The sequence below is a fragment of the Rattus norvegicus genome, chromosome 8 (genome assembly GCF_036323735.1).
Source record: "Rattus norvegicus strain BN/NHsdMcwi chromosome 8, GRCr8, whole genome shotgun sequence".
NCBI lineage: Eukaryota > Metazoa > Chordata > Mammalia > Rodentia > Muridae > Rattus > Rattus norvegicus.
In genome coordinates this window covers 77,347,197-77,368,162 of record NC_086026.1, presented here as the reverse complement: position 1 = coordinate 77,368,162, position 20,966 = coordinate 77,347,197, and the positions used below count along the sequence as shown (strand labels likewise).

Sequence of the window (20,966 nt, the reverse complement as noted above, 5' to 3'; positions counted from 1 at the left end):
CTCACAGGCACCTATAATTCCAGCCCCAATGGGATACAATGCATTCTTCTGGCCTCCTGGCCTCTGCAGGTATCAGGTACACAGTGTGCATATACACATGCAAACGCTCAATTTGGTTTTGTTTGTTTTTTAATCAATTGGAACTGTCATCACACAGAACAGGCTTGCCTAAGTTCTAAATCCAAGAATAGCTTGTATACATGTATTCATCTACAGAATAAACTCAAGAAACTCCGTTGCTCTGGGTTTGGTGGTGCAGGCCTGTTCTCCCAGCACTCACTCAGGAAGTGGAGCCTGGAGGATCAGAATACCTAAGCTAGCCTGTGCTACACCGGGAGCCCAAGGGCAGCTGGACTATATGACTATGAAATAGAAAGGGCTAAGAATGTAGCACAATTAATAAACAGAGTGCTTGCCCAGCATGCATGAAGTTCTGCTGCCACCTCTAGCAAGCACAGATCTAGTGCAGTGGCACAGCTATAATCCCAAGACTGAACAAAGGCAGGGGCATCCTCAGCTACACAGAGAGTTTAAATACTGTCTCAAAAAGAGAAAGGAAGGAAGGAAGGAAGGAAGGAAGGAAGGAAGGAAGGAAGGAAGAAAGAAGGGAGAGAGAGAGAGAGAGAGAGAAAGAAAGAAAGAAAGAAAGAAAGAAAGAAAGAAAGAAAGAAAGAGAGGGAGGAAGGAAGGAAGGAAGAAAGGGAGGAAGAAAGGGAGGAGAAAGTGTTGATATTAAATAATTTCAACTGGAAATAATCTTTCCATGATTAAGGGGCTTAACCTGTATCTCCCCTACAGTATTTTAAGTTTACATAAATCCTCAGCACACATATGATCGCCTTACCAATGTCTCTCATCACTGTACTCACTAAACACTTTCTTAATTGCCTTAGGATGCACATAACTACGGGGCAGAAACAACTACTATGAGGCCATCAATTAATATTTCAAAAACTATGTTCAAATGTGTTACATTATTGGATCCTCACAGCCTCACAGCAAGAGGCAGGTAGCATATACCTATCAAGAAAGAGAAACTGAAGGTAGCTGGAGGTTAAATAAATGGCCTGTGAAGACCATGGCAACCTACAGATGGAGGAGCTGCCACTCAGTCTTCTGACACTCAATGCCATGTTCTGCCCACCATGCTCTCTTCTAGTGGAGCAGAACAGGTAGAAGGTTCAATCCTACCAAATCAATCTCCTTCCTCTGCCACGCAATAGCCAGACTCTGCACCAAGAGGCCTTGTTTTTAAGGTTATATAAAAATCCAAAAATGAGTGGAAAGGGTAGTGTCAGAGGATTACATCAGGAGCAACAGAAGGGACAGTTCCTCGGTGACACAGTAGGTGGCACTGCAGATGACCATGCCATGCTGGACCTTTTCTTCAAAAACAGCTCCTAAGCTGCATCTCAGAACTACTCCAGGAGCACACAGAGCTTACTCCTACCCCTCTCTGTGTCGTCATCACATGAAAAAGCTGGCAGTTAAGCAGAATGGGTGGTTCCTCCAAGGTTATACAATTACTGTGCCACTGCACCTCCTGACTCCCCGGTCAGTTCTTAATACGAAACATAAAGATTAATCCAAACTATGATACAACGACAACAACAAATGGCCAACAAATAAAAACACCAGACCCTTATCAAGCCGCATAGCCTAAAACGATGACAAACGCCTATGTAGTGCTGTGACTCAAGGTTTCTCAATCTAGCCATAGCAAAAGAGTCCAGCATCTGCTTCACTTGTATCAAATGTTTCTAAGCTCATCTCCCAAGGAAATGAGCTCAGCCACTAAGCCATTAGCAAAAGCATGAATCGATTTATTTTAATGACTCATGTTTTCACAGACACCAAAGAAAATATTGTACCGATTCCTTCCAAATGAACTGAACTATCTGACTCCAAACCAAACCAATCCAGATTGCTTCAGTTGGAAGTTTGCTGCGAAGCAGAAAGGAAGTAACTGACTCTTACTTTCCAGTGTCCTGTTGAAACAAGAAGTCTTGGCAGAGAAAAGCAGAAAGCTGCTCGGAAATCACCAAGACTTTCTCCTTTCAAATGCCACGCAGGGCCTAAAATCCAAGACGCTCACAAACGGTTTCAAGGCACCAACTTGGGGCTCTATTTCCAGAAAAGGGGTAGATTTTTAATTAATGATGATGCTATGTACATGCATGGAAAGGTGTATCCACTTTAGCTTTTCAAGCTCTGCTTTGACCCATTGTTCCACCCTGTGGGGAAATAGTTCTAGTGCTTTGCCTTACTTCAGCTCCCCAAAAGCCGTGCTTCCAGACCCTGAGGGTCCCTGCCCCCAGCTGGCTTTGATTTGTATTAAAGAATTGCTGAACAGCCAATGGCTGGGCAAGGAGATAGGAGGAAGGACTTTTAGGACTTTTAGATTGCAGGGGTAGGGGTTGGGGATTTAGCTCAGTGGTAGAGCAAGGCCCTGGGTTCTGTCCTCAGCTGGGGGGTGGGAAAGGGGGGAGATCGCAGAGGGAAAGGGACCCACTGAGGGGGAGAAGAGGAAACTTGCCATGATGGGGAAACAAAGAGAGCAGACTTAAAGGCCTGTCCACATGTACGATTCCAGGAAAGTGGCCCAAAAGCCCCACTTGGGGTAGCAGAGATGAAAAAGATGTTAACTCAGGAATACCACAGGGGAGTGTGCCCTAGCTGTGGAGAGATTTAGAAGTGCCCAGCCATTGAGCAAATTAGGTATATCGAAATAAGCTGGAGTGTATAGGTCTTTTATTCTGGAATCCCGAGAGCGGGTGGCTAGGGGCTTAATCACCTGCCAGGAGGGAGCTTTAAAAAAAAAAAAAAAAAAAAACCTTGGGGAAGGGGACTTGATGGCTCAGTAGTTAAGAGCACTTGTGTTCTCACGGAGGACCCAAGTTCAGTTCCCAGCACCCACATGGTGGCTCATAACCATTCCTATCTCCAAAAAACTCAGATACCCTCTTCTGGCCTCCACAGGCACTGCAAGAACATGGTGCACACACACATACCCTGCAGGTAAAACACTTACACATGAAATAAAATTCTTTTTAAAAAAGCACTCCCTCGATGAGTTTAGAAGTACTACTTAGACCTACAGGGTTTGATGTAATGTGGCTAAGGAAGCTAACAATCACACAAGTGTTTTTTTCTGTCATCCCAGTCTGCCCCGCCTGCTGGGCATCACACAGATGTGGCTTCTTTACCTTGCATTCTGTGACTGGCTCTTCGCCACCAGTACAGAAGGAAGGAGGAAGGACAGAGCTGTGCCTGGGCCAGCATGCCTCACTCTGGCTGCAGGCGGTGCAGCACAGCCTCCCTAAGGAAGGGCTCAAGCTGCTCCAGCCTCGTTCAAACCACAGGTGCTTAAAGCCCAAGAAGACACAGTCACCTCATTCACTTCAGAGAAGAAACAGATGGCTTCCCATCAGTGACCTGCCAAAAGCCCCGCACCTGGGGGAAGACCTCTGTCCAGTTTCCTCATCCTCTCTCCTTCCTCGGGCTGCTTTCTGCCAGCAAGACAAGCTGAGCATCATAACTCTAAAACCTAAAATTCTTCAAAATCCGAAACTTTTGGGTGCTGACATGATGCCAGACAGAAAATCTCTACACACCCAATCCTGCACGGACCACTGCTCTGAAATGCGGCATGCTGAAAATAACTGCAAGGCTAGGCGCACTATAGGTATATGAACTAAAACTGAATTTTGTGATAACTTGGTTGTCATCCCCAAGAAATCATGTCACACACTCATAAATATTCTAAATTCTGAAAATCAAAGTCCAGAATCTATAGCAGTTCTAGTCCTCAGCATTTGGAATAGGAACTCCACCCATAACTGCGGGCTGACACAGAAGGGCATCTAGGGTGAAGGACAGGACCTGAAACTGCACCCCAGAGGCTAGCCTAAGGGGTTATGAACTCTGTGTGCACCACACCCATGTTCCTATTCCTGGTATGACAGCCACCCCTGTCGTCCTGCACACCATGTCTAAGGTTCAGTGCACTGGATTAAGGGAAGTGAGAGCCACAGAGTCCTGAGTGGAAGCTGCTCCTGTTCCTCCACAGTAAAAAGCTTTGAAAAATCAAATTGGCAGCTTCTACATTGCAACACCACTCAACCCAAATTGCAAAAGATCTGACATTTCGACACATTGTTTTCGAGACATGGTATCCTTAAAACAATTAAATCCTGGATACCTCTCAAACAGCTAAGGGCTGTGTAATTCATCTGCTGGTACCAGTTTGGATCAAAAGCCTAAATAAACATTTCATCCGGCAGGACCCGCCCACCAGGCACATGTCTGAGCCTTTGAAGGCTGGCGCACTGCACACTGTTACAGAAAACGTGAGCGCTGTCAAGTATAAATTAATTGCAAAAGGTTTCCTTGCTTTTAAGAAGTTAGAGGGAGGGGTAAAATATCTTCACATGCATGAATGATGCAAACAGATACATGATGTTAGAGGAAACATGCTTCAGAAAATGCCACAGCAGGCTGTCCCGCCCATCATTACCATCCATCACTAACAATCACAAAGGACTTTCCTTGGACTTCCAACACTTCGTGTTGTACGTTCTCTTTACAGATTAGGAAACTGAGGCTCAGAGAATTAAAATGTCTTTCCCCAGGATCCTGTAAGTAGTCAACTGGGACCTGTTTCTACAGCAGCAAGTTTTTAAAATGTATTTTGCCTAAACCATTTTCAAAAGTACCTACAAACTGTTTGTCATTAAATAACCTTTTAAGAAGAAATTCCAAACCAGGAGGTGCTAATTTTCTCCCAGGTGCCTTTTTATCCCAGCACTCAGATGGCAGAGGCAAAGGCAGGAGGATCTCCATGAGTGTGAGGCCAGCCTGGTCTAGAGCTCCAGGATAGACAGCCAGGGCTACACAGGGCTATCCTGTCTCAATAACCAAAAAAAAAGAATAAATTCCCAAAGATAGTCACAAAGTTTAAGAGTCCTTTATGTCCTCTCTGAACATTATTATTATTATTATTATTATTATTATTATTATCATTATTATTATTATTATTATTGCCTTTGCTTCTTCAGTTTAAAAAGTTTGAAAAATTATTACATTTTTATGTGGGGGGAGGAGGCCGTGGCATTCTGCCTGCATGTGGAGGTCAGAGGACGAGTTGTAGGAGTCATTTCTCTCGTACTATGTGCATCCCAGGGACTGAACTCTGACAATCAGGCTCGGCAGTAAGCAAGCTTACCCACTGAGCAAGCCATCTTGCTGGCCTCGCTTTTCCTCAACTTAAAAACAACTTCCAGAATATAAAACCTGATTCTAGACTTTCTTATAACTCCTTTTTCATACTACAATTTTCTTATTTATTGTGGCTTTCATTGTTTCCTTGTGTGGATGTCTCACAGGCCCAACACAATGTTTTTCAGAGTATAGCAACATTATATTTTGACGCTCAAAATTGTCTGGGGAACATCAAAGATTCATGCACCTTTGTGGTCATGCTACATGTAGGTGATTTGAGATGCCTATTCATCTTGTTAGACATCTCTTAAGAGTAATGTACTCTCTCTAAATCCTTCTACTCCTTAGTAAAATCTGTTAGCCCACTGGGTCTCATTGTATGCAGGAGACAATCTCCATTTTCTTCCTAGGCCAGTTCTTCCACTACTGTGCAAGGCCGGAAAGCACTTCATTTCTGACTGTCCATCTCTCCACTGCCAGTGTTTTCAGCAGTATCCCAAGGCTAACACATGCCAGCAGCACACCTCCTCAGTCAACAGCATTTTAAGCACTGGCGAACAGTCTCCTGACACCGAAATCAGCTGCTTTGGGCTAATCTAATACCCTAGTTAAGAGTAAGTTAACTTACTCTCCAAAGAACGGGGGGTGGGGGGGAGGGACCTACGTATGTAAAACTTCTACAGGAAGAATCCCCCTATTCTAAAGTTTTGAACATGCAAAGGTTTAAACAAAAAAGCACTGGCATAAATTTTGCCTGCTAACACACATGAAGGACACAAATAGGATCACATATCACTTTCAAATTTTCTTGAAAAATTTTGTCAGCACCATAGAGGTCTTATCCAAGCATTTCATTAATACCCCATTTGTTTTCCAACTCCGTAAAGGTTAAGACCAGTTTCTCCAGCACTATTGTCTTGAGTAACAGTCAACTCAGACCGTCTTTCTATTTTAAGGAGAATCGGATGGAAGACAGCAGGTTGTGCAATAAGTACAAAGCACGTGACATCCAGAAACCATTAGTTAAACTTTAAAGGGCTGAGCTCTGGGCTGACAAAGCACAGTGGCTGACTGTTCCCGGGACAGCTGGTGAAAGAAACCGATGATGTATCTGCCACTCAGGCACACAGCCCAGTTAAGGCATACTACTGGCAGAATATGTCATTGTAAAAAAAGAAAACAACAAAATAAAATGGAGCTTGAGGGCATATCTAGCTCATGGCAGAATGTCGTCACTGGGCACCATCAAGGCCTGGGGTTGGAGCCCCAGCACCACAAAGTAAATTAAAGCAGAAAACGGGGTAAAGGAAAAATCTCATTCCTAAATTTCACTAGAGACAGCAAGGAGGGAGGTGTGACACACTGTAGCACTTAAATTCAGTGTGAATAAGCTGGAAGTCTTCAGACTATATGCACTGCCAAACGGTTTACAAACTGAACCACACAATACTGACACTGGAAGGGGCCTAAGTGTCTATATGTTACTCCCACGTTAAAAGTGAATAGTGAGATTTGGTAGTGAAGGAATCTTCAACCGCACCTACACGTTTTTTTTTTTTAAAACAACTTAAACTCAGGACAAGGGAACCAGTAAGACCCAAGGAGCGGTTAATGGGACTATCGTCTTGTCAGGTCTGATTCAAACTCCTCAGACCACACAAACACTTTCTCTGTGGAAGCTGAGATGAAAACACAAAGGTCCTTACGGTAAATGGCCATCCCGACACACTAGCAGGCCCAGAACTATAGGCCTTCTAGCTCAGAGTTCACACTTCAGACATTTTACAAACGGACGTTACTGCAAGAATTCTAAAGAAACACTCGCCCTCTCTCTTTCTGCAGAAAGGATCCAGACACTGAACTCCTTGTAGAAACTTTTCCTTTTGCATTATGTAGCAGGGATGGGTATGAGAAGTGTGTATTTATGGGAAAAAAAACACAAAAGGGGGGGCAACAAATAAAACACATTGTTCCAACATAATTCAGGAGACACAGCATTGTCCAATAAAAATAGGGTGCCTCTCCCTAATCATTAATTTTAGGAGCCCAGGTTTGTGACAGACATAAGGTGGAACTCCTTTGCAATTGCTAATGGTAGGTTATAGTGATAAACAAGCCCAGCAGAGCGGATACAGCCTATGCATTTTAGCTTCGAGATTATGTGGCTTGTAACCTCGTCACAAATTGACCTTGTAGCTGATGACGGTTCTGCATTTCAATAATGTATTTAACTCAATCTAGTCAAATAACCATTTCAACACGTAGCCAACATAAAATTTATTGAGATGCTGCTTTTGGTTGATTTGGTTTTGGTTTTGGTTTTGGTTTTGTCTTCTTGTCCTCCATTGGGAGAAATGCTCATCTTCAAAACCCAGTGTGTTTTATACTTGGAGCGTGTAACCACATCTCAAGCACCAAACAGCTAGCTTCCCCATTGGCAAATGCCAACCAGACTGAGCAAGCCTACACTTGAATCGCTGACAATTAAAAATAGCTCCGTCCATTTAAGTTGGATGCTGTTTTTTAATTTCTACCCAAAACTGACAAAATTCACAAGCCTTATAGTAACTTAGTAATTAAAAGAAGTACTCTCGTATCCCTAAACACCCGATCTGTGCTGGTATTCTACCATGCTGAGGAAGCTTGAAGCAGGCGTTCTGCCACTGAGCTACACGCCCAAATCCAAGTTTATTGAAGAATGCAGAAGTAGGCTACTTATCACAAGACTTTTCGACTCCTAATCTCCAGAATAATAACCCTGGCAGGTCTTCCCGCACTTGCACCCTAGCAGACAACACTAATTAATGATGCCTCTAGCCAACGGCTCGAATGTCTATTTCAAAACAAAAACAAAAACTGCAGAGCCCTCTACCTAACTAGGAAGTGGCCAATGGTAGGAATCCCTGAGTTAGGAGTCCTTGGGGATAAGGCACGCCTTTCTTCTCACTGTCACCCCTGCCCATCCCACCTTCCTGGGCTGGGAAGCCTGGTCCTGGGGCCCTGAGATGCAAGGGGAGACAAGCTGGCACTGTAGGGAGCATGAGCCGCGCTCTGACGTCCGCTGCTGAGGTAAATAATTACATTTTTTCCCTTGTTTTATTCTGAGGCGTTAGAGGGGACAGCTGAGCAGCGTGTTGCCCCTGTGTGGCTGCGTCGCCAGCAGGGGTATGCCCGGCGGGGTCCCCAGGGTCCCCAGGCTCACACACGCACAGCCCCCTCTCCCATGCCGGTAGGCCATGGCATCGCGCTTACCACCCCAGATCCCCAGCTTTAGCTGGGACTTGTTCAGGTTCTCCACGTAGTCCCCTAGGAAGCGATTCAGCAAGTCAGCGACCACCGACTCCAACACCATGGCGGGACCGGGAGGCGGGAGAGGGAGGAGCCGGAACGCAGCGCGCAGGGGAGGGCCGTGGCCGGCGCAGACTGACAGCTGAGGCCCGCCCCGCGCCGCGCTTGCGCGACGCCGCCAGTGCGCAGGCGTGACCTCATCGCCCCCACTTACAGGATTACAGGGGACCGACGAAAGAGAGTGAGGCTTGGGGCAAAGCGCTGTGGCTCTCCTGCACAAAGCAGTGTTCAAGTCCTGAGCATCTCATAATCCCAGCATAGTAATGCACTTCTCTTAACCCCAGCACTAGGAAGGCAGAGGACGGAAAGTCAGAATTTTAAGGTCATCCTTGGCTACACAGCCAGTTCAAGGCCACACTACATAGTCAATTCAAGGCCAGACTAGGCTAGAAATTCTAAAAATTTTAGAATTTTTGTTAAGTAATACAAGGTGAGATGACTCAGACCCAGGTGAGATGGCTCTGTCCGTAAAGCATCAGGTCTGATGATTTGAGTTAATTACTGAAACTCAATGGTGAAGGAGAGAACAGACACCTTCAAGTTCTGCCCGCCACACTCATTATACCTTGCATCATACAAACACACAGTAAAAGCCAAGGATACATACATAGTAAGACCCTGTCTCAAAAATAAATAAACAAACAAACAAATGCAACTTGAAAATAAAGGCTGGGCCTGGTGACACAGGTCATTAGTCCCACGCAGATCTCTGTGAGTTCAAGGCCAGCCTAGTCTACATAACGAATTCCAGACCAGCCAGAGCTACATGGTGTAAGGCTGTCTCAGATAGATAGATAGATAGATAGATAGATAGATAGATAGATAGATAGATAGATAGATAGATAGATAGATAGATAGAACAGTGCTAACCAGTAACTGACAGTCTTCCATTCTTGCCACATAAACCCTTAACCATTTGTTTTTCCTTGTTCTTTTGGACTTAACCTAGAGCCTCTCCCCTTCCCTGTGTATAACCAATGAACAGCAAATCTGCGCGTTCTATATTGATTGTGTTTCCTTAATTCTTCTGTCTCCCTTGCACCAGCTCGCCGGTACTTACTAATTGCCCTACTAGCCCCAGCCTTTTTTTCCCTTTGATCTATCCTTCAGACTGACACCAGAGCTCACTTTTCCGAGCACAGATAAATTTGTTGGCCACCTACCATTGTGAGGTCCACTTAAATCTAACATAAACCCAACATAACTCAAATACCAGGTCAATGCGGATGTCAAAAATTTACTGAAATCAAACCACTACTAATCCATCAGGGCTGTGGAACAGACTCAGGAGTTGAATTGCAACCCTGAAGAGATGTTGTACAGCCTGTTTAAATGATGAAACCATAAGAGGCGGGGAGCGGGGTGGGCTGTAGCATTGTCCTATTACATTTTGACATAAGGGGTTGAGCAAGGGAATTTCCACAAATTAGGATAGGAGTTGGTTCTTGGGCCTGGGAACATGAATTTAGTTTGATCCTGCCAGAAAGATGGAGTTGTCCCTGAGATGTCTGGCCTCAGAAAACTGTTTCCTCACAACAGAAGCTGTTCAGCTATTGGGGAGTCCTAAGCTCCCCTAGAGCCTGGGACCTTGAATTTAGTTTCTCTCTATGATTAAATGGTGTCTGAAAATGAAATGGAAGGACTTAGAATAAATTTCTTTTGTTTGCTCCCAACATACTAAAAAGTAGTAACCTAATATTTACTCTTCAATCTTAACCAACAACTTCCATCATGTAAAACATTCTCCTCAATCTGTCCCCAGTTCTTTCCAATCATACCCCTTAGGATGCTTAATCTCAATTGTCAGTTTGATAAGATATGGAACCGCCCGGGAGATAGGCCCCTGGGCAGGCCAGCAGAGGATTAGCTTAGTTTGGCTAAATGAGGTAGGAAGGCCTGCCCACTATGAGTAGAACGGTTCCTGAGAGTGGGATCCTGAACTAACTCCCTCTCCCTCTCCCTCTCCCTCTCCCTCTCCCTCTCCCTCTCCCTCTCCCCTCTGTCCCTCCTCTCTCTCTCTCCCTCTCCCTCTCCCTCTCCCTCTCCCCTCTGTCCCTCCTCTCTCTCTCTCCCTCTCCCTCTCTCTCTCTCTCTCCCTCTCCCTCTCCCTCTCCCTCTCCCTCTCCCTCTCCCTCTCCCTCTCCCTCTCCCTCTCCCCTCTGTCCCTCCTCTCTCTCTCTCTCTCTCTCTCTCTCTCTCTCTCTCTCCCTCTCCCTCTCCCTCTCCCTCTCCCTCTCCCTCTCCCCTCTGTCCCTCCTCTCTCTCTCTCTCTCTCTCTCTCTCTCTCTCTCTCTCTCTCTCTCTCTCACACACACACACACACACACACCCGCTTCTTTATCACAGGTGCCATGTGACTAGCTGCTTCAAGTTCCTAAAGCCTTGAGTTTCCACAGCTGGTAAATTACTGGATCTAGAACCCTGAGGCAAAATAAGCCTTCCCTCCGAAAGTTGCCTTTTTCGGGTATTTTACCACAGCAATAGAGAAAGTTAACTAAAACACCTCCCTCTCCCTCTCCCTGCCTATGCTCCTACTGACTATTCCCGAGGGAGTTTAAAGAATTGAAAACGTACACAAGTGCCTTTCAGATGGAGCCAGGGAGCCTGTTCTTCCAGCAAGTCCCTGAGAAATCTGTAACCCCTGGTTCAGACGTGGGCAGGCCACAGCTCTGCTCATACATGTTTGTCCCACCAACAATGGCAGCTTTCTAGTTTGCTTTAAAGAAGGCCTTCCTTCCTGGGTTCCTGGTGAATCAGTAGATATATGTTCTTTGTTCACTGACAACTAAAAAACAAATTCTTAAATTAGAGGCAGTGGCAGTGCACACCTCTAATCCCAGCCCTCGGGAGGCAGAGGCAGGTGGATATCTGAGTTCAAGGCCAGCCTGATCTACAGAGTGAGTTCCAGTACAGCCAGGGCTACACAAACCCTGCCTTGAAAAACCAAAAGTAAATAAATAATAAATAAATTTTAAAAAGCTGTTATTCTGAGACATTAAAGTCTTAATGCTTGTGGAAAATGTGGTTCACTGGCATTTAAAAAGCTACATTCTTCTTGGCTAGCGAGATAGCTCAGTGGGTAAGGTCTTAAGCCCGATGACCTCAGTTTTATCTCCAGAATCCACATGAAGGTAGTAGTCCCTCCCCCAATCCATATAATGCACAATAATAAACCCTCCCCAAAAAAGGAAATCATGTATGCTGCTGTTGATTTAAGGTAAGCAATAAAAACACAATGAAAGGATGGATGGCATTTGGAGGACAGTGAGACTTGGACGCAGAAGGTCAAGCCAGTAAAGGAGGAAGTACAGCCTAGTGGGTTGTGAGCCCCACTGACCCTCCAGTAGCCATGCCCTAGATTTCACCAGCACTTTACAGTTTTGAAAGAATAGTGGACAAGCATGCTCTCCTGTGATTAGTTCTGTTCTATGGGTTGGTTTTCTTACTTTAACCGGTATATCAGGAATTCTAGCACTAGTTGTCATCTCGCTGTACACCTCACTAACAATTTGCAAGGTAGTTAACTTTAATAGAAATGTATGAGGAAAATGTAGTGAAACTTTAACCTCAGGAAGGCTAAATGACTCCCTCCAAATCACAGTGGCTAATTTCCTTCTTTAAATGCTGACACCCTTTCCTCTGTCAATCATTATACAAGGTAATCACCACTGGACTCTCAGCCGTTCTTAGGTTTCCTTCAAAGGCTACTAACAGAATAAGAACCTGAAAGTGGAAAATCCAAACATTTTAGGGCAGATAATAGTATTCTCTACTAGTGAGAGCCTTGAAATGTTACCATTTTCCACCCCGAGCCTGTTCGGAGGTGCTGATGACTGGCTGTGAACCTACAGTAATATGCCAACCTGTCCACATTTCTTTAAAAAATCAAAAATGTACATTCCATTGTATGTTTTAAAGAATTCCTGAGCCAGGCAGTGGTGGTGCACAGCTTTAGTCCCAGCACTGAGGAGGCAGAGGCGGGCGGACCTCTGTGAATTCGAAGCTAGCTGGGTCTACAGAATGAGTTGCGGGGACAGCCAGGGCTACACAGAGAAACCCTGGGGGTGAGGGTGGATTTCTGATACCAAACCAGACAGGGGAAATTCCATAAGGCTTCAACACTACACAAAGAACTACAGGCAACTGGAAAAAGCTGACAGTAGGAGAACTGACCCTTCCTTAGGAAGAGCACACCATTGATTATCCAGTGCCAACCAGTCCTGAAAACATACATACGCATAATGTTATAAAGAGTGAACAGGTTATAGTTAGGAACAGACGGGCAGACAGACAGGTAGACAGACAGAAATCACATAAAAATACCTAAGTGCATGCAATAATTGATGAAAAAGCGGCCATGAGTTTGAAGGAGAATGGAGAGTACATAGGAGGGTCTGGAAAGAGGAAGGGGAGGGGGAAATGTCGCCATTATATTATAATCCCAAAAATAAATAAGTAAAAGGAGAAGTTTGAGAACCTCATGCATGAGTACCGCATCGACACCATTTGTATCCCTCCCTCCCCTCCCCATCCCATAACTAATGTCAAAACACCTTCAGGGCCTAGACTCGGTGACTAAGAGAAATGGCTGCTCTTCCACAGGCCCAAAATTCAATGTCCAGTGCCCACATAGCTGCTCATGGCTGCCTGTAATTCCAGTTCCGGGGATCCAATGATCTCTTCTGACCTCTGTGGGCACTGCACACACATGATGCACTGGCATACATGCATGCAGACGCCTGTGCATAAAATAATAATTTAAAAAATTAAAACGCTATCAGCACCCAAAGTGCAGCCCTGTGGGGGAAATAAATTGAAAGCGTGGACTAGCTAGAGAAAGTGAACACCACAGTGGTCACAGTTATTATGGCTTTGTAAGCCAGAATTAATGAGGGTAAGAACACCTTAGTTTGTCTCTGCCTTTCACTCATGCACCAAAGAATGTGTGTGCGGGACACACACACACACACACACACACACACACACAGAGTTCACAGATCAGGGGGAGGTCTAAGCAGATCAAAGGCAGGAGACAGCACAGCAAGGAAGTTTGACACAACACCCGGCTCACCCAAAAGGCAGCAGGTCTCACGCTTGCCAGTGCTTCCAGCCTTTAATACAGTTCCTCGTGTTGTGGTGACCGCCAGCCATAACATCATTTCATTGCTACTTCCTAACTGTAGTTTTGCTACTGCTTTCAAACTGTAATGTGAATACCTGATAGGCAGGCTATCCTGACATTCGAGGCCCAAGGCGTTGTGGCCCCCATGTTGAGAACTGCTGACCTGAGCACAGTAAGAGAAATGAGGGGTTCACCAGTGTTCCACACGCTAATAGCCAAATATGCAGCAGAGGATGGCCTTGGTGGGCACCAGCGGAAGGAGAAGCCCTTGGTCCTGCCAAGGTTGGATACCCCCCCCAGTGCAAGGGAATGTCAGGGGGGACGTGGTAAGGGGTGGGGAGGTGGGGAGGGGAACACTCTTATAGAGGAAGGGGGAGGGGATAGCAGGCTTATGGACAGGAAACTAGGAAAGGGAGTAACATTTGAAAGGTAAATAAAGAAATGTATCCAATAAAAAAAATAATAATAACCAGAGAGCAAAATCCTGCACTCCACACTCTCTGGGGCTAAGGAGATGTGTGAGCATCAGCAGGTAACCTCTCTTGCTTCCTAGATGCTCAACCTCCTGTGTGCCGTGAATCTGTTTTTCTTTATTACTTTCATTTTATTGACACACACCAAAAAATGTGTTCATTTTACAAGCTATAACACAATGTGATTCAAGGTTTATCTAAATATCAAGGAATTTTCTGATGAGGATAATTAACGTAGCCGTCCCTTTAAACCTGCATCTGCCTGGATGGTGAATGCATTCAAAATCTTCCCTAGCTATTTTCAGTTATAGATAATGCAGTATTGTTAACTATCTCCACCCAGCTATGCCACAGAACACTAGAACATATGTCTCCTCCTTAACCTCAACCTCTCCCATACCATCCTCACTAAATCTGTTTTTAAATGTTCCTCTCCCATTTACTCTGAGGACACATCCAGTCAGAGTGGATGTTGTTTTCACAGATCCACCTCAAGATATCCCCATGGCTACAGGCACGAGCTCAGAATGATCACCGCCTTCTTCTGAGTAGATTTGTATGTCCTAGACACCTGGCCGGACCAGATCACAGCGATGTCCCAAGTACTGGATGGCTCATGCTTCCGTGTTCTGAAAAACATGAGACTTCCGTGGTCACAGAGACTTGGGCCACGAGGGCGCTGCTCTGTTGTTTTCAAGAAACCTTATACAGGAAATGTCTCCAAGGTATTACTAAAGACGATGCACTGTTAATAAAAATAAAACAAGCCCACTTTGCTTGGCTGAGCAGAGAGGTGTTTTTCAAGACTTTCAGTGTGAATCAGCTAATTCCTGGCTAAACAAACACACATTGTAACAATAACAACGGCTGTTAGCCAGCACTTGCTGTCTGCCCAGAGAACTCACAAGAAGGTCATTACTCTGACAAGAGCCTATGTGATATATATGACCACTTCCGTCTACAAGCTGGGTTCAGTGGAAGAGTGACATTGAGTCACAATTTCTCAGACTGAGTTCTCACAGTCCTTGTCCCTTTAACCAACATCCAGGATCACATGGAATCAGCAGCACTTTTCTTCAGGAAAGAAAATGAATTTGAACATATGTCGATGCCCTTTAGGTATCACTTAACAATTACTCTATCACAGACTGAACCTTGGTCCAAGAATTTGCAGCAGGAACAGAGAAGTTACAAGATGAAGGAGAAGCTAGTCATAGACCCAGGGACCCTTTTCCGATCCTTGCTATCAGACTAAATATTGAAAGAGTCCAAAGCCCCTGGAAGCTGGAGAGATGGTTTCATGGCACTTGATGGCTCTTGTGAAGGACCAAAGTTTGGTTCCCAGCACCCACGTGGGGCAGCTCACAACTGTGACTCAGCTCCACGGAATTCGTCGCCCTCTTCTGGTCATTGGGTGCATCTGCATGCAGGTGCATGAACGTGTGTGTATGCTCTTGTGTGCATACGCATATTAAAAATAAAATAGTTTTACATTTTTTTCACTACCTACATGGCTAGATGAAATTCAATATTTCAACTTTACCATTTCCGTCTTCTTCTAAGAGTTGAACTTAAGATGATCGAGTCTGGGACAGCCTGAATTCATATATCTATCATGACAGTTAAAACCCAGGAAGCTTTCTGTAAATTCTGCTTTAAACACATGAATGATCCAAGGAGGTTTTAGTGTAGTGACAATGGATATAACAGCTAATATTATGCACATCTGGTCCTGTGCCACACTGTTCATTTGCACCACCTATTTTACCTGAGGGCAAACCTACACAGTGTATTATTGTGGTCTTTACACTGGATACCAAGACTCAGAAACACTCAGTAACCTGCTCATAGTAAAATACTACTACCCGGTCATGAATTCAAAGCCACTTTTCTTAACTTCTGTCACCGTTCCCTGTCATTGCAACAATACCGATACTCACTGTGTCTTTAGCATTTGCTATGCTCCATACACATTGCATAATGATACATATTAATCCCCTAATAGCTCATTTACTATTCATTAATGGGCATTCCTTTCCTTTCCTTTCCTTAATAACAATGGGTAAGTTATTTAACATCTGAAGTGCTGGGGGTGTTTGTTTTATAAGACATGGATAATCCAAATTTCCTCAGGTTCCTGTGACAACTTTAGAGATTAAGCCTTCTAGCACGTTGTCTGTACGTCCTGTATGCAAAACACGCACAGGACATGCCCCAAACAGAAGTCCCCTTTGCCTAAAAGTGACTTAACTCACTCAACACTGATTGGAGAGGCCGTTCCTTTTCAAGGCAGCAACTGAAAAATACCCATTGTTCATACTCTAATTCAAACATCTCGGCATCTCTTTCAACTCAAGCTGCAAGCAGCTCTTAAAGGATAAACACCAGTTTTCCAAAAAAAAAAAAAAGGATGGAGGTCTGAGCCAGGCACAGTTTGCAAAGGTCAGATATGGTTAGTGTGTGTCTCCAAAAGGATGGTGCCAACGGCTGGATGTATGTAATCCCTAATTAAAAATTAGCATCCTGCTTAAGAAGGTTCTGGTTCTTAAATATATATATCTTAAGTGTACACTAAATGATTTCTTTGCATAGGAATACACCCCTGTAACCCCACCCAAGACAAATATGTACCGTTTCCGGAACCCCATAACCCCCACCATCACTCCAGAGTGATTTTAAATCAACAGAGAAATGACCGCTAAAATCAGAACAGAATGCAGAAAGTAAAAGAACTTTCAATGCTGGCAGCAAGAAGGTGGGAGATGGGAAAGGTCATTTAGGTAAGACAAAGCTGACGTCTGGCTTCTTTCCAATGGTGCGTGCAGAGTGTTTCTGTGCACCCACGGTCATTTTGTCCATCCGTCCTCATAAGGACTGTGACGTGGTCCACACTTAATCCTGTTTTCCATGTGAGGAAACAAACTCAGAGTTTTGGAGAACAGCTCCAACTGCCGCAGGACTGGCTGCAGGATCAGCTCAGCAAATCCATCCACGTGGCAGAGGGACCTGGGAGGGCCTGGCGTCAGGTTACTAAGCAGCATCGTGACAGCCAGTATAAAAGCTCCGACCAGCTATCCTGGAACACCAGGGATCAACTCTGCCGCGCGCTCTTTGAATTTCTCTGCGTCTCTCCAGTTGGAAAACCATCTGACTCTGAACACCAGGTAAATGAATGGGGAACCCAGTTCCCTCCTGGATGTGAAAAGACCAGGGTGGCCTGAAGCTCTCTGGAAGGAGTCTCAGTCTCTCTCTCTCTCTCTCTCTCTCTCTCTCTCTCTCTCTCTCTCTCTCTCTCTCTCTGTGTGTGTGTGTGTGTGTGTGTGTGTGTGTGTGTGTGTGTGTGTGTGTGTGTGTGTTCTCGCGGATAACTGGAGTGTACTAGACATTTAAGGTTTCAGGAAATGGATGCATAAATGTTCAAAGCAACGCGCCTCTTGGCACTAGGGACAGAGGCGAAAGGTTAAAAGACAAAGGTAAAGAGGTAAGACGGGAAAGACTGCAGCAAGCTGCAAATCTACCTGACATCTGACTACAGTCAGAGTGGGTGATATACGATTGTTTGTCAATCTGTAAAAACAGTTTGTAATTGGGGAGAGGGGTGCATTTTGTCTTGTAAGATTCAGGACTGGACGAAGTCGAAGAAAAGGAGACAGACATTCCTGCTTTCCTCCAGACTGCCTCTGACAGTTATAATTACGCGTTTATGTGTTGCAGGCAGCTTCGAACAGAGGATCACCCGGTTCTGACACTAGCGGCCAGATGTGGTGTCTGGAGCGGCTCTTGCGGGACCGAGATGGGTTTCTCCCGGGGCGTGCCCGCCGCTCCAAGGCTCGTTCGTCCGCGGCGTGCGCAAACGTGCTCACTCCAGACCGCATCCCAGAGTTTTGCATCCCGCCGAGGTTGGAGCCTAGCACGGCTTCGGCTGCGCTGCGCGATGCCTGGGCTGCGGACGTGGAGTCCGACGATGGCGCGGGCCTCACGGACTGGGACCCGCGCTCTCAGGCTGCGCTCTCGCTGCCGCACCTGCCCCGCGCGCGTACCGTTTACGGCTTCTGTGCGCTGCTCGAGAGCCCGCACACGCGCCGGAAGGAGTCGCTCTTCCTCGGCCACCTAGGTGCCCCGGTCCGCCGGCCCGGGCTTCGCCACCGCACACACACCTATGCGAGCCCGCACCGAGTCTCGGACGCTCCGCGCCCTGCGCCGGGTGACCCAGACGCCGCCCGGGTTCCGACGCCCACTCCCGCTCCTAGCAGACGCCGCCTCCTACACTCCCCCGGTAGGCTGCTGAGCCGCGCGCTGCGGGCCCCCCGCGGTCCGGCCAGAGCGCGCCCGGGGTCCCGCGGCGACGAGCACGAGCGCGCCGCCTCCTGCGCGCCCCCGGCCCCCACCCGCCCGGATCCCCAGCGCCTGCAGGCCGAGGCCAACGTGGCTCTGGGCCGCGGGGGTTGCACGCTGCGCCTGGCGGCCGAGTACTGTCCGCGCAGCGCCTGCCTCCGCCTCCGCCTGCTGCGCGCTGAGGGCCCGGCCGCGGTGCTCGAGCCCCGCGCCCTGGGCTGTCGCCTCAGCCTGGTGCTGCGGCCGTCCGGCCAGCAGCGCGCCAGTGTGGTCCGCCGCAGCCGCAAGGCCGCCCTGGACCAGGACTGCTGCTTCGACGGGCTCCCGGAGGAGCAACTGCGCCGCCTGGCGGTGCGCATCAAGGCCGAGAGCAAGGGCCGCGGGCTGGAGCGCAGACGACCACTGGGCCAGGGCGAGCTGCTGCTGGGCTCTCTGCTACTGCTCTGAGCGCGGCTTCCCTGGCGTCCTGGACACCTAAGGTCGCTTAGTCATGAGATGCACAGAGACTCTTGGCCCAGGGACACTTGCAGCCTTTTGGTCCTGGAACACTTGCAGCTTCTTGGCCCTGAGACACTCTTAGGTCCTGGCACACTTTCAGCCTCTTGGCTCTTGGACAGTGACTGACAGCCATTTGTACAAAATAAACATGTGTTCATTTTTCTAATCAGGGCTTTGTTTCGGGCCAATTCTGGCAGAGATGATCCTGGACTATCACAGTAACATATGTAGCTTCTTTTTGTGTGGGCACCTTAAAAATTTTTGTTGAGCAATGGGGTAGTGTGGTTGAGCAGTGTTCCCCACTATAGACAGCAATTGAACTTAATGTGTTCACACATTCCAACGGGAAAATATAGTTAATGTCGTCCAGTGTTAGACCAGCCTCGTTTTAAAAGTTAGTTCATTCCATGGCATCCTTTGAGACTGATAGTGTCAGTTACTTAGATTGCGTTAAGATGTTACATAAGAAAGGCCAAGGGTCTTAGGATGAATGGGTAAAGGTGCTTGCCACCAAGTCTCATCGCCATAACTGGGATCGAGTGAGGATTGTGGGACCTTCGTGATGGAAGAAGAGGAAAAGTTCCTGCAAGCTTTCCTCTGGTGTGACTCACCCCAACCCCAGTAGTAGGCACGGCTATTCCCATCTTGCAGATGAGAATACTGAGGCACAAAAATAAAGAAAATTTGGGGTTTGAATGTAGGACATCAGTATTAAAATGCTTGCCTGCGGATTGGGGTATAGCTCAGTTGGTACAGTGCTTGCCTAGCACATACGAAGTCCTGAGTTCCATCCCCAGAACTGTATGAATCTTAGGTCCTTTTAACATGTACCTGTAGTCACAACACTGGGAGGCGGCAGCAGATGTGTCAGAAGTTCAAGGCCATTGTCAGCTATACAGGGAGTTAAAAGGCAGCATATGCTATATGAGAGCCCACGCCTGAAATAAATAAATAAATAAATAAATAAATAAATAAATAAATAAATAAATAAATAATATACACCCTCTGAAAGTGTCTGAAAAAATGAGTTTGAAATCATATTCCTCATTTTCATCAGGGAAAGCAGACTGGTGGAAATAGTGACATGTGGACAAACACTAAGGCCATCAATCTAAGACTGAGGAAAATGCTGGCCCACCTCAGACCCATAGGGGGTCTGACTCATGCTGAGCTCATCTGCCCTGGCATTCATCTGGAAAGCACACTGAATGGTGTTCTACCTCTGGCTTTCCTGTGTCTTGAGGATGATTTTCCTTCATCCCTCGTTTTCAGTACCAAACTGGCTTACACCTTCCTTTCTTTGGCAAGCAAGTAGAAAACATATTTTAAGCAAGGGCAAACGACATTATATTGTTCAAGACACCAGACTGGACTCAGAAATGGTTTCTGTTGCCACTCTTATTTGGCAGTGCCAACCACAGGCGCTCCTGAAGAATGCTGTTAAGAAAAGAGTTTCCGTTTCTCATACATCTCAAACTGAAGATTGTGGTGAGGATTTACAACGGCGACCATTGGAAAATATCACCACTGTCTAAATCCCCCCTTCCAGAGGCTTACTGTTGCTGGCCACCTGGGTGATGGCTTAACAATAGATCGTCTGACTCCTGCCCTTTTCCATATTCACTCTCTCCTTGCCCTTCAAGCCAATTGTTTTTTCTGTGTATAAACCTTTCATGGTTCCACAGGTCTCCTAAAGTGAAAAGAGGGAGTGGAAACAACTTAGCTGTGTGACATGTTACTGCTGGCTTTCTGTTTCCTTTGCACTGGAAGTTCTTATTCTGGAAAGCTGTCATCTATCCCCACTAGATTATAAGCATGTCAGTTATTAGGTACACTTCCCCAAGATGGTAAATTAATATATTTTAAAGTCCTAGATTCTCCATGAAATCGTGGTGGGTACTTCTAACCAGAATCCCCATCAGTAAAAGTTACAGTTGACCGGAAGCCTAAGACTGTAGTGGGGATTCATT

At 46.2% G+C, this 20,966-nt stretch overlaps 2 protein-coding genes across 6 annotated transcripts in view; one reads left to right on the top strand and one right to left on the bottom strand.

The window, feature by feature from the left end:
- The window catches only part of Vps13c (vacuolar protein sorting 13 homolog C), a 173,511-nt gene extending 164,847 nt beyond the window's left edge, over positions 1 to 8,664 (bottom strand). For 3 of the 4 annotated variants that reach the window (XM_056984521.2, XM_056984523.2, XM_063266344.1), the window contains exon 1: positions 8,473 to 8,664. In XM_056984521.2, coding sequence (XP_056840501.1) covers positions 8,473 to 8,572 — 100 coding nt within the window. In that variant the 5' untranslated portion in view covers positions 8,573 to 8,664. The remainder of the gene's footprint in view (positions 1 to 8,472) is intronic. The other variant, XM_056984522.2, reaches the window with a different exon arrangement.
- C2cd4a (C2 calcium-dependent domain containing 4A) lies at positions 8,167 to 20,002 on the top strand. 2 transcript variants are annotated; one of them, XM_063266199.1, is made up of 3 exons: positions 8,167 to 8,289; positions 14,648 to 17,327; positions 17,878 to 20,002. In XM_063266199.1, the coding sequence occupies exon 3, from the start codon at positions 17,923 to 17,925 to the stop codon at positions 18,943 to 18,945; it is 1,023 nt and encodes a 340-aa protein (XP_063122269.1). In that variant the 5' UTR covers positions 8,167 to 8,289; positions 14,648 to 17,327; positions 17,878 to 17,922; the 3' UTR covers positions 18,946 to 20,002. The 2 variants fall into 2 exon arrangements, with proteins under 2 accessions (XP_063122269.1, NP_001385946.1); NM_001399017.1 differs by lacking the exon at positions 8,167 to 8,289 and having other exon boundaries at positions 17,242 to 17,327.
- Positions 20,003 to 20,966: the final 964 nt, after the last annotated feature.